Below are 13148 nucleotides of genomic sequence, written 5' to 3'. Positions count from 1 at the left end.
ATCCAGTGGCCTGCTAATGCATCCTGGGAAGCAGCAGATGATAGCCAAAATACTTGGGCCCCTGCCACTCCCGTGGAAGACTGAGCTGGAGATCCCAGCTCCTGGCTTTGGCTGGCCCAGCCCTGGCTGTTGCAGGCTTCTGGGGAGTGAAACAGCAGATGCAAGATTTCTCTGTCCGTGTCTCTTGCCTGCTTTCTCTCTCTGCTGCTCTGCTTTCCAAGCAGATGAAAATAAATAAACATTAGAAAAGTAAGGAATGGGGGCTATATAGCCATAGGAGACTGAATCAATAGAAATTTGTAAAAATCTCTTTGCATCATGAAAGGGAAATCATTCGTCAGCCATTAAGCTTTGTTGTCTATGTGGTGCACAGTTTCGAAGAAGACTGGTGTGGCTCTTGTCGTGGAGGAGTGAAAGGTCAGTAGGGGCTTAAATGAGCTTGTCTTGCATCCAGCTGGGCCAGCAGGAGGTCATTAGCAAGATCCGAGGCTCACTTTAGGCCTGACAGAGTCTCTCCCCATGATACAAGGAGACCGTTTTGCTCATTGCTCTTCTCTCAGTGTATAAAAAGAACCCCAGGGACAGGAGTGACACTGAAGTTTATCTTACTACCAAAGTTTTGCTTGAGGAGGACACAACTAGCAATTACTCAGGAGGGGGATTTATTTTGTTTGCTTGCTTTTGATGGAAAGTAATGGAGATAAGTACAAAAGGCCTATTGATCTGCTGGCTCTATTGTGAAACCAAGTAGAGCAATGGGGAGAAAATCTCTTCCTTAGCTTAAAAATCAGAAGACCTGCACCACTTCACTTTATACAAGAATCTTGGAAAGGGAGAGGTGCAGTTTGATTGGCAAAAAATATAGGAAATGAAACAGCTGGTGCCTTCTAATGCTCTCCTCTCATTGTTGGAGAGGATTATCACACTGTATTTGACAGCTAATTATATTAGGGCAAATATACTAATAGTTATCTCGAATTGGTGCTAAGTGGCTTGTTTCTTGGAGGTATTACCTGGTGAAACCATGTGTACTTATTGAAAAGCTTTCTGCAGAAAAGTTCTTTATAAGTTTCCAAACACAGAGAATGATGGAAAAAAATGGATGTTGCTCGCTTGAAGAGGTGACAACAGGAGGCAGGTAGCATGTTTTCGCACCCTCACCTCTCTTGTTAATGTATGCAGTGGCTCTTCAGAGGTAGCTCATGTTAATTTATTCCTGCACACCTGTACAGGGCTGGAAGTCAGGTAATAAGACAAGCAAAAACCATACATCTCTGCTTTTCAGCTACAACTACCCAGAGGCCTATACAGGAGCAAAATTAGTTCTGGAGACATCAGCAGGTTTTAATAAACCAAATACAGATGTCTTACTCCATACAAATCAAGAAGTTTACATGTTTAAATCTGGACTGATTTAACCAGCAATCAAATAGAAGCTTCACACTTGGCACCAATTGTTGCCTCATATTTATTTATAAGTCACACTAAGCAAATATTATTTCGTTAAAACTTATTCATGTGGCTGAATCACCTTTTCCACACCTTGCAGATCAAATGTATATGCCTACCTTCCCAATAAAATTTAAGACAAACCTGGACAGTTATGGGCACTAGCTGGAGAACAGAGGAACAAGGCTGGTGAAACTCATGTAGGGTGAAAAACAGAGAGAAATACAGCTTTCTGAACAGATTGGTGAGTTCCAAACATAAAATCCTCATTTTAAATGAGTTTTAGAACTGCCGACCACTACAATTGATACAAACAGAACTTGACATACTAGGAAGTGATAAGGAATATTAGGGAACAATGGGGTGTTTGTTTTATTTCCCTTGAATAAAAAATCCAAACATACTTTATAAAGGGTCTTCCCTTAAATACAGGCGATCCACAGCAATCAGCCCTCTTCTGGATTCAAATTCCATTCAGAGGATGAGAAATGTATAATGGTCAACTAAGCTCACCTAATTCTCACCATGATCTTGTCCTCAAAAAAAAAAAAAGTGTCCTTTACGAAGACTGTAGGTTCCAGGCCAGTCATCCTTCTTCCCAGGGAGTACTTCATGTATTTCCCAGGACTGCGTGCCTGCAGCCTGTTCCCTGACAGAATGGCATCAGCAGAGGAGCAATTAGGGGATTCACCAGGGGGCCTAACCTGGCCCTAAACCTGAACTAACCTTACATGAGGTTCCCAGGATACACTTGAACACTGCGGCTATCCCCCTGATCCCAGAGTTCGCTACAGAGATTATTTACAATTTGCTTCTATCACTCTGAGAATGGAGATGGCTCTGACAGCTACCTGGTGAGTGGGACAACTCGGACTTGGTTCCTTCGCTTGCTCTTTGTCCTTATGTGCATTGGTCCTCTTGGCTGCTGATTAACACTCATTCACAATCACAGAGAAAGGACACCTCTGACCCTACTGCTTCGCATCCTCAGCCCTAACAAACCTTGCCAGTGCCTTTCTCTCTTCCCTGTCACTTTAGACAAAGCACACTCTGCTTTCCCAAAAAGTCTTCAACCTGATCTAATAATCTGTAGCAGGACCAAAAGCAAAGACCCAGGGCGCTTTGATCACGAGCTGCTGAACTTACAATCCAGCATTTAACTTCTTTTTACTTCCACCTTACTAACATGCCTCTCTGGAGACCAAAAAATGCAACTCCCTCACGTATAACCATCTTGGAAGGAGCCCAGGAAGGCCTGTGTATAGCTCCCCTAAGGTACTGCAATGTTGAAGATGAGAAGGCTGCTTTGACATGCACAAGGGAGAGAGCGAGAGCGGAAGTTCTGGGAGCTTTATCTCAGGCAGCCTAGAAACGCCTGCAGCCCTACACTTTTCAGTCCCCACTCAGAATCCCCTCTATTTGCACAGGGAAGACCCCGTAGAGTCACAGGTGAATGAGACTCTGGGGAGAGGAAGGCATGGGCCTCAGGGCAGCAGGACGAGAGACACACCAGCGTTTCTGGCTGGGAAGGCTGTTGGCTCAAGAGGAAGGTTGACCAAACTTGTCTTCGTTTCATAGGGCGCTGAAGAGGCAAAAACTGGATGTAAACTTCCTGGCTTGTGCCTAACACATTAGTGGTGAAGAAACAGCAGAAGGGACATGGAAGGGACAGATCAGGGATGGGATCCAAGAGGCTTTGTGAATAAGCAGAGTCACTCACAGGTTCACATCTGTCCATGAAATGATGACAAAAGGAAGACACAGGGGTGCAACTGTGCGTCACAGTCCACCCTGCTGAGACACAGACAGAGACTATACCCCACTAGCATCACTGTTGCTAGTTATGGGTAGTAGCGAAAATCACATCATGATATTAATTCAAGTCAGAGACTCAACAAGAATAAATATTTTTCTTTTGAGGAAATGAAAGATGTCAAAATCAAAGCATGACCCCAGTTTTTAACCTGGGGTCAAAAGAGCTATGTATTTTTTTAAGAAGGAAAATTTCAAGTGTGAATCAAAAAAGTTTCATTTCACAATCTTTTTTCAATTAGCTTTTCTTCATTTATCAAGACAAAACTCTGAAATTAAAAGAAAATCAGGTATGATGTGATGTTTTGCACCAATGAAATGTATCAACTGTTTGCTGAAGTTTGCTATCATTTGTGTGACTGAACACACCTGGGACCCATCTGTGCTACCTGGACACTGGTCTCAACTTCTACACAGATGGCCATTTGCCAAAGTCTGACTCCTTAGAATACAAACAGAGGCTGAAATATTCTTCTACTGTCAATAAACACTTTTCTTCAGACAAAGCAACAGTCCCTCACCACCTTGTGCAGGAGGACGTAAACACCCCCACACTTGTGCTTTCTCGCAGTCTGACACAAAGGAAAGCACGGAGTTTCAGGCGGGTAGCCTTTTGGTCCCATAGCTATTTATTCCAGTGTTATGACTTGCAGTACTTTCAGCAAACGAACTAAAACTGCGATAGGAATTCATGCAAATAAGCTTAAATTTTGGCTTGTCTTCAAACACTCCATTTCCATAAATATTGTATGCAGGTTTTCATGAGTCTTTTATTTTTGTTAAAAAAAAATCTAATGCATTAACCTCATTATCACTAGTGCACTATTTCAAATTTAAAAGAATGAATATTACTCACAAGCTTGGGGGAGGTTGAGTACAGTATTGCATTTTATTATTGAAAGTGTAGCTATCTTATCTGATGTATTCAAGGACTATCAGGGACAAGTTGGAACTGAAAACAACTTTGTGACTGTAAACCATTTTTACAGAAGAAGGTAAACAGGGGTGGGGAAAGCATTGGGAAGATAGCATTCTTCTCAAAGGACATTTTAAGTTGTGAAAGAAAGCCACTTATTTTTCTTAGACATTTTGCTTTTCATAGAATGGGTCCTTTTTACTTCAGTGGAAAGGAAAAAGGTATTTTTAAAACTTTTACTTAAAAAAGGACCCATTTTTCATATATGAAGGCCAACACAAAATAGTCACAAGAGTAGTCACTCAGGGGTACTTTCATTACATGCCACTTTGTCAAACCGTTGTACCCAGCTGATGACCACTAGTCTTTGGGTGGTATTTATTTGAAAACTCTCTATTTTTAATTAGTTTCTTCCATATAGATTGATTTTTTTACCATGCAATAAAGTTTTCTCCGAACATATTTTTAAAAACCAATGTAGAAATAAAAACCACATCTGGTAAAATGGAAAAACTACCTGGTGTGTGGGCTGAGTCGGGCTGGTGTATTCCGGAGAAGATGTGCTCCCGAGCTCATCCCTGTGAGTGCAGGATAACCATTACCCACCGCGGGCCACCTTGCCTCAGTCCATTATATTATCTTTTCTTCAGGATTAGTAACAAACAGTGGAGGTTTAGAACCAGCTGCTTCTGTTTAAGCCTGACCGTTTCAGAGCTGCAGTTACATAGCGAGGCTGTGATGTCATCTGAAGGCTGGACCTAATAGATTCTAACTGATCCTGAATGTATATGCACACGTGCCCTTCTGAGAGGGATGCCCATGGTGGACTGCATTTCAGAGATGTGTTCAAAGATGCTGTGAAGTTAAAAAAGATACCCACACCACCACACCCTTTCCCCACAGCAATAATTACTCTGGTCCCATTTCCCAATATCCTTGGGATATTTCCATGACTCTTAAAGAATGCAAGGACACACTGTACACTCATGTAAGCAATGATAACATTTCTGGTTATACCTACGGAGATGCAGGCTGTCTCGATGTCCTGGACCTATGGTTCTTTCCATCCGTAAATTTCTGTTTCTATATTGGATAAATATGTGTGTATGAAGATAATATATTGATTTAATTAAAAAGCCACAAGGCAAAGCAGAAATATATTTTATATATATATATATAAATATATAAAAAACAGAAGCTGCGGCTTCTAAGTGAAGATCATGGGAAAGCAGGGAATTGTGTACATAGTTAATTGGTTCACACCTAGATGCATGGAAACACATACTTACACACACATGTACACAGCACACAGAGAAACATGGCGTGCATGACCGGGTAAATGGCAAATGACTCTGCATGCTTAATCACAGCAAGCACCAACAGCAAGGACCCTTCGTAAGCAAGCAGCTGAGTTATCACATGGTCACTGTGCATCAGAAACATCTCAGTTGGATTTTTCAATGTGAAATCCAACATGACTGAAACTGGCACCCCCCCGCCCCCAGCGGGAGCAGCCAATGGAGATTTACTGACCTGTCTCTGCTTCGGCGAGAGGGGAAGGCGGCGTTGCAGCCAGCCACCGTGCACACGTGCATCTCTTTTAAGTGAACGTTCCTGTAGTGAAGCTTCACGCTGTAGGAGCTTTTGAAACTCTTCTTGCACACATAACAGATTTTGGGGTCTGGGCTAGAACACAGGTCCCCTTCTGGGGAGAACTTCTGAGGGCTGCCATAATTCAGAGACGATGTAAAACTGTCGTGCAGGGCAGCCATGCTGGCCCCGCCACCATTGTACAGTCCATACTGGCTCATGTAAAACATGTCGTACGTGGGGTCTGTGAATTCTTCCTTCACCTTGATGACGTCCTGGTGGGAGGGCTCACTGTGGTTCTCATCGGGCCTCTCACTGTTCATCAGGACTTTTTCGCTCACCTCACTATGAATGTGCTCATCCCCCTCCATGGACTCCTCGCCTAGCTTGGGCTCCGAAGACTCAGACTCATTTTCATAGTCTCGCTCGGGCTCCTGGTCCTCCGAAGTCATGCTGTCAGCCCTTCTGATTTCAGTCCTTGAAATGCACCGGGTCCTGTTATGCTTAGAAAAGTCCTTCACAGACATGCCTGGGCTCATCTCCTCCTGGGAGTGGCAATGATTGTCATGGCTCATGTCATTGACCACGGCGCCGCCATCATTGGGGTCATCGTCTTCATCGTCAAACTCATCGGCCGTGTCAATGATTTCCTTCTCGATCTTCACAGGCATGCTTGACTTCCTGGGCTTTTTCTTGGGTGCCAGGTCGGCACTGGGCTCATGGGTGGCCATCATCACTGCTGGCACTACTGGCTCAGAGGGTGGTGGGGGGTGCTGCTCTATGGTACCGCTGGTTGGAATGATGGGGCTGGTTGGGAGGGAGGTTGGAGGACTCACCATTTCCCCAGGAGTGAGTAAACTTCTATAAAATGGAGGAACTGGTTGTACAGTCTTTAGCCCAGAAAATACCAGCTGGCTAGGGAGAGGATTCTGTAAGACTGGGTCTAGTGGGGGAGTGGTGAAGCCCATCGGGGGCCGGCCAGGGCTTGTGAGAGTGAGATTTGATTTTGTACTTGCTATGACAGGGGTGGCAGCTCCCGACGTGGCACGGATCAAATCCTTGTCTCGGTTGTTCCTTAGCATAGGCATGTGAAGGCGGGGGTTGGGGTTTGCACTGTGGCGATTACGGCTTCGGAGAGAGCTGAAGACCATGTTGCAACCTTCGATGGTGCATCGGTGTTTGATCTTCAGGTGAACAGCATTATAATGAATTTTCAGAGTACCTTTGTCATAGAATGTCTTCCCACATGCATTACAGAACACTCTTCCTTTCCTGGAGGCCGACCCCATCCTTCTCATTCGGTGAATCCGGAAGGAGCTTTTTGGGTGTTCAGTTTTGGACAGATCGCTGACTGGGGCAGAATTCTGAATGGGGGAGACGCAGGCTGGCTCGGTTTTGGGTTCCACGTTAGTGATGCTGGTCAAGGCATTTCTGTTGGGCGTTTGATCATTCTTATAAGGTGTGGGAGATACTTCGGATTCGCTGCTCTCATTATATTCGTTCTGGGTTGACAGGCTGGGCTCCCTCAGCCGCAGTCCTGGTTGTTCTAACAGGAGCCCATTCGGAGGCAACCCCAGCAGAGGGGCTGACACAGGGTTTATGTACTGGAATGGAAGCAGAAACGCAAGGCTGTTGGGGATGTTTTCGAAGTGATGAATGCTGGAAGGATTGCTGTTCTCTAAGTGAGCGAGGAGGCTGGGGCTCCTGGTGCGATTATTGCTCTCAATGAAAGTCCTTATGTCTGAGTCTGTCTTTGAAGACGGCACAGCCACGGCCTGCCCTTCTTTCTCCTGAATTGCCATCAGCTCCACGATGGATTTGGTTTCTCCAAACCGCAGAAACTGCTGAAGGGTGATGATTTCCTCTTCTCGAGACATGATGGCCCAGCGGTCCAGCACCTTGCCGGCAGCATCCTACAGGCCACATCAAAGAAACAACAAAGACAAACACAAAAACTTATTGATTGTGCATAATTATTCATGCAACTGAAGGTGCTCTGTCTGCTCACGAAGCACTGAGAGCGGGAGCAGAAAACAACATGCAAGCTCTGTTAATAAAAGTCAACCCACAAAGCAAACTTTTCTGCCATGCAAATGTAGTAATTAGAGTCACAGTTAGAGAAACAGGTTGAGTTTAATAATGTCAAAGCAAACACAATGGAGACCACTGGGGCTCTGTGATCCAAAATGCCTTCAGTACTGCTATTTTAACAACAATGATCTATATACTATGCAACTATTTAGCATATATTAGTATAAGACGTGAACTCTTGCTGTGCAACCCAGTATAAATGCAAAAAAAAAAAAAATGGTACCTTAATCCTTATTACACAGTGACACCATAGGAAGGAATTAAGTGCATTTTGTAAAATTTACTTCTCCAACACAAGCAGACATGATACTGGATTCAGTGTTGAAAAGTCCTTTAAATAGGAGTTATGTGAATTTCTGAATCAAAAAGATGAATAAAGTAGCATTACCCCCTCAGACTCCCAAAACCAAGCTGCATCTTTTACATGGCTATATTTTAGTACCATTTAACAGTAGGCACTTCATAAAGCAGAATAAGAACAACATCACATGTAAAAAGTAATTGTACTTTTCCTCAAAACTTCTTGTAATCCTATGATTCAAAGCCTGAGGTAGACTGAAAGTAGTTGACATTTTATGATCTTGTTATCAATGACAGTCATAGATATGTGAAAAGTAAACATGTGATGGGTTTAGATAGAATAAATGTGTGAAAAGTTGTCTCAGCATCCTCCTCTGATAGCCAAGGGAGTCCATGGAGACTACACATCAGTAATCACCAGACTATGTGTTGTTAAATATACATTAAAAAGCATTTCACACTTTCATTTTTGCTAGTAACTATGAGATTTGCCTGGAGGTAGGACTTAAAAATCCTGCACTATAATGTCAGGCAGTCCATTGCAGCATGGATCGAGAGAAATCTATTCACTGCAATAATGACTCCATGATTTTCCAGGGTACCAGGACAGGACACATTGCAATCCTCTGTGAGTGACACTGGCTCCAATGCTGACCATCAATTTAAGAAAGCATAAAACCAAAATGACAAGATACTTATCAATTACAAAGAGGAAAAATCACAATTGTACAACGGAGATCCTAAGAATCAGAGAACCTAAGAATCAAAGATTCAGATTTAACATGACTGGTGTGAGTCACAGTGACACCATGGACCTCATGATGAGTCCCAGAGAGGGGCACTTCAGTGCTTAGATGGCACAGTCCTCAAGAGTTTACAACCTCCTGCTAATCAGGATAGAACATGAGGCAAACCAGAATGGAGGGACATTCTACAGAACAGTGGATAGTATCCTTCACACCATAAAGGGTCGGAAAGATTTTTTTTTTAAATAAACAATAGTAATAGATAAGAGGGGAATAAGAAGACACAATTGTGTGATCCTAGACCAGAAAAAGTAAATCGGTAGGAAAACTGGCAAAAATTTGAACAGGGTCTCCAGATTAGGTGATAGCACTGTCAATCGTGGTTTCCCAATTTTGGGATGGGCATCTGGTGCAGCGCTAATGTCACCACTTGAGACAGCCGCTTCCCATGTCAGAATGCCTGGGCTCGAGTCTCAGCTCCACTTCCAGTTCAGCTCCTTGCTAATTCATGCCCTGGGAGACAGCAGATTACAACCCAAGTACTTGTGTCCCTGCTACCAGATGGAGTTCTGGGCTCCTGGCTTCAGCCTGGCCATTGCATGCACGTGGGGTGCAACCCAATGGATGCAAGATCTTTCTCGGTCTGTCTCTGTGCCCCTCTCCGTCTGCCCTTTAAATAAAGATGAAAATAAATACATATTTAAAAACATTCAAAGAAAAGTGGAATTAAAAGATAAGCTTATAAAAATAATTCCTGGTTCTAACATTTCTGAGTATGTAAGATGTTATACTAGTGGAGGAAGCAGGATGTGGGATTTAAGGGACAGCACTATTTCTGCCATGGCAAAGTCTCTCTTCAGCCTTTGGATAGAAAATTTCCTCTGGGCCACAGTAATATGGTTTAATGATTGCAGTTGGTTTGATTCAGTGGATATGTGTTATTCATTTGAATGATTTTTTTTTTCATACAAAGCAGCTCTGACACAAACATGGCCATTCTTCATAAGGTTCATGCATGCCAGTATCCTTCCTCCTCCTGTAGATAAAGTTGGTCTGCAGAACAGATATTTTCGTTGTTCTAGACCCTGTCTAGTGCACTTGGGCCTAATTCCTTCGTAATCATAACCTCTACCACCAATGGCTCTACTCCCAACCTGTGTGTACTGATGGTCCTCTTCCCCACTTAATGCTGTATAATTGTTCAGACCTGGTTAATGCCACTCTTAGGATCATTGGTTACTATCCTCACCCTGTCTTTTTATGACCTTGTCTAAATATGATCAGAGTCGGCAAACTTGGAAGGCTTCCATAGCCTTGGCAACTCATGACGAGAGCCTAGGGTGGTTACTGGCGCCATAAACTAGAGTGTCAATTTGTTGGGTCAACAACAGGAGTCACTGTGCACTTGCTCCTCATGTGGGATCTCTGTCCTTAATGTGCTATACATTGTGATTTAATGCTATAACTAGTGCTCAAACAGTATGTTTCACTTTGTGTTTTGATGTGGGTGCAAACTGTTGAAATCTTTACTTAATGTATACTAAATTGATCTTCTGTATATAAAGAGAATTGAAAATGAATCTTGATGTGAATGGAAGGGAAAAGGGAGTGGGAGAGGGGAGGGTTGTGGGTGGGAGGGAACTTATGGGAGGGGGAAGCCACTGTAATCCATAAGCTGTACACTGTAAATTTATATTCATTAAATAAAAGTTAAAAAAATAGAACAGATATTTTTGCACAACTGTGTGCAGAGGAGAGTCACATCATGATGTCAGTACACAGCAACACCAGATGATTCCAGAATCCTGCAATTGCCATTTTTGAGTAGGGGGATGTTGGTATTATAGGTAACAGAGAAATATGTTGTGTTTATAGACACTATCTCATTGGAAACCCATCGAAGTTCCTAGTACTCTGCAAGGTATTTAGCAGATGATTAGAAATCAGAGGTGAAGAAAGGTAATACAGCTTGCCAGGGTGTTCACTGGGGGTCTGGGTCTTGAGCCCTGAAATTCTAGCCCTCAGTTCACGCAGTGTCTCCCTGCTTTGTGATGGCAAGGATTTGAGCTTGTCCTCTGGAGCACTGGGATCTCCTCTTTACACCATCTTTTACCATCAAATCTACTCGTGATTGTTCTCACATGATGTTTTCACTGTGCATTGTTTCTTGGGCAGAACCTCTGCACACAACTGTGCAAAAATATCTGTTCTGCAGACCAACTTTATCTACAGGAGGAGGAAGGATACTGGCATGCATGAACCTTATGAAGAATGGCCATGTATGTGTCAGAGCTGCTTTTTCTAAAAAAAAAAAAAAACATTCAAATGAATAACAAATATGCACTGAATCAAACCAACTGTAGTGATTAAATCATATTACTGTGGCCCAGAGGGAATTGACTGAGCAATGCACAGTCATCTTTTCCCCATGTAGCCTTCACCTAAATCACAGGTAGCCTGCACCTAAATCTGCGTGTCAATAATGTACGTACACATCTGGCAGCCTCTGGTATTACAATGAGCCTAGAAACCACAGCAACCGATCAGACCCACCCAAGGCATCTCATTGCCATCATCCTCCTGTTCCCTTTCCCAACAGTTCACCACTGTCCCATATGGTTTCTCTTTCCTCTTGGCCCATCACAATGCCTGCTGCTATTTCTGAAACCACGGCCTTTCAGATCATCTCTTAGTCCTGAGGAGCTGTCTCTGCTAGAATGGAGACTGTTTCATTAAACCACTTACTTCTGGTGTAAGAGGCCCAGATAAGCAAGATCTAGAACTTTGCTAACAGACTGATTCATAAGAGAGGTAACAGAGGTAGCAGTTTATACTCATAAAGCATACAACTCAACATATTTGCAGAGAATTGTGCTTCAGAACAGCACAATTATCTACAACCACACTCAACCTGGTGTCCCCCCAACAAGACCCCCTCTCAATTCAGATAATGTGAACTGTCACAGTTCTTCCCAAAGAAGTCATCATTCATATTTGATCAAGATCATCTAGTACCCTTACATTCACAAACGGAGAAACTGCCACCAGAACCCAAGTGGATGTCTTAGGCAACGTCAGGAGTTGGCAAGCTCCTTGTTAAGAACGGCTACCAGTGTTAGTGTAGCCAGGGATAAACTGGTTGAAGGGAGTTTAGAAACCATCAAAGGGAAAAAGGCCCGGGGTTTTTCTAAAGATCTTTGTGACAGAAATAAGCATGGTCTGGTGCAGTGATTCTCAAACACTGGCTTAAGCTTCTCCAGGGAAGGCAAGAACTTCGTGACTGCTCTGTGTGTTATTCACAGTGGACCACTGTCAGGTTTTTTTTTTTTTTTTTAAAGACCAAAAAACCAAAGCCTGCCTGCAAGTAATTGAGAGTAAGCATTTGGAAACCTTTAAGACAATCTGACATTGCTGCGACAACTAAAGGCACGATAGTATTTTTGAGTGATTTATTTTATTGTATGTAACTTAATCATTGACTCAAAACTGATTAGAGGGAAAAACAAAAACTATTCCTCCCTACAGATAGTTAGAGAAGTACAGATGACCAAATAAATTTTACCAAAGTGAGGAAGAGTCATAAAAAGATATTGTCAAAGAAACACCACAAAAGAAACATTCTGTCAGGCCAGTGTGCAGATCTTGGCTGCCTTCCAGCCTATACCAGGACAGGGGTCTCGTGCATGACTAACACCACAGAGCAGGTAACTGGACTCTTGGCTCTGCTCTGCCATTTTACAGCTGGCAAGGCAGTTCTTCCAGGCATTCCCATTTGCAACCAGAGTTCACTGACCCTTAGCACTTCAGGCTGGGAAATGTTGTTAAATTTTTTTTTATTTACCCTGCTAAGTTAAATGCAATATATTATGATAAGTATTGATTTCTTGTGAAAATAACTGGGTATACTACTAATGGAAACTTGAGTAACACCAAATAATCCAGACTTCCAAACCAATTTTACTGGGTTTAGAAAAAGTAGAAAACATTTAAAATATTTGCATCTAAGCACTTCAAATGAAAAGACCTCCTTCGATTATTTTTGTCAGAACTGGTGGTTTTCATTCATCAAAATCTGGCACTAGCTCCGACATGGCCCTGCAGAGTTGAGTTCTAAACACTTTTTTCATGGCAGGACCAACTGTGATGGTTTACATGGTTTTATTTGAGTCCCTTTTCACATCACAACATGTCTATGACTTGTAGTTTTAAAATTAAAGTAAAATAAGGCTCCTTTGTCTTCTCTT

At 42.8% G+C, this 13148-nt stretch overlaps 1 protein-coding gene across 27 annotated transcripts in view; it reads right to left on the bottom strand.

Annotated features, from left to right (window-relative positions):
• BNC2 (basonuclin zinc finger protein 2) overlaps positions 1–13148 on the bottom strand; it is a 454605-nt gene that overhangs the window by 12156 nt on the left and 429301 nt on the right. For 15 of the 27 annotated variants that reach the window (XM_062208177.1, XM_062208176.1, XM_062208182.1 and 12 more), the window contains 3 exons: positions 5711–7680; positions 5199–5260; positions 4695–4755 (listed from right to left, as the gene is read on the bottom strand). In XM_062208177.1, the coding sequence (XP_062064161.1) occupies positions 4695–4755; positions 5199–5260; positions 5711–7680 (2093 nt within the window). Of the gene's footprint in view, positions 1–4694; positions 4756–5194; positions 5261–5710; positions 7681–13148 lie in introns of all 27 variants that reach the window. The other 12 variants (XM_062208189.1, XM_062208204.1, XM_062208181.1 and 9 more) reach the window with 5 other exon arrangements.

Source organism: Lepus europaeus, chromosome 12, assembly GCF_033115175.1.
Source record: "Lepus europaeus isolate LE1 chromosome 12, mLepTim1.pri, whole genome shotgun sequence".
In the NCBI taxonomy this organism is placed as follows: domain Eukaryota; kingdom Metazoa; phylum Chordata; class Mammalia; order Lagomorpha; family Leporidae; genus Lepus; species Lepus europaeus.
This window is presented reverse-complemented; position numbering and strand designations above follow the sequence as displayed.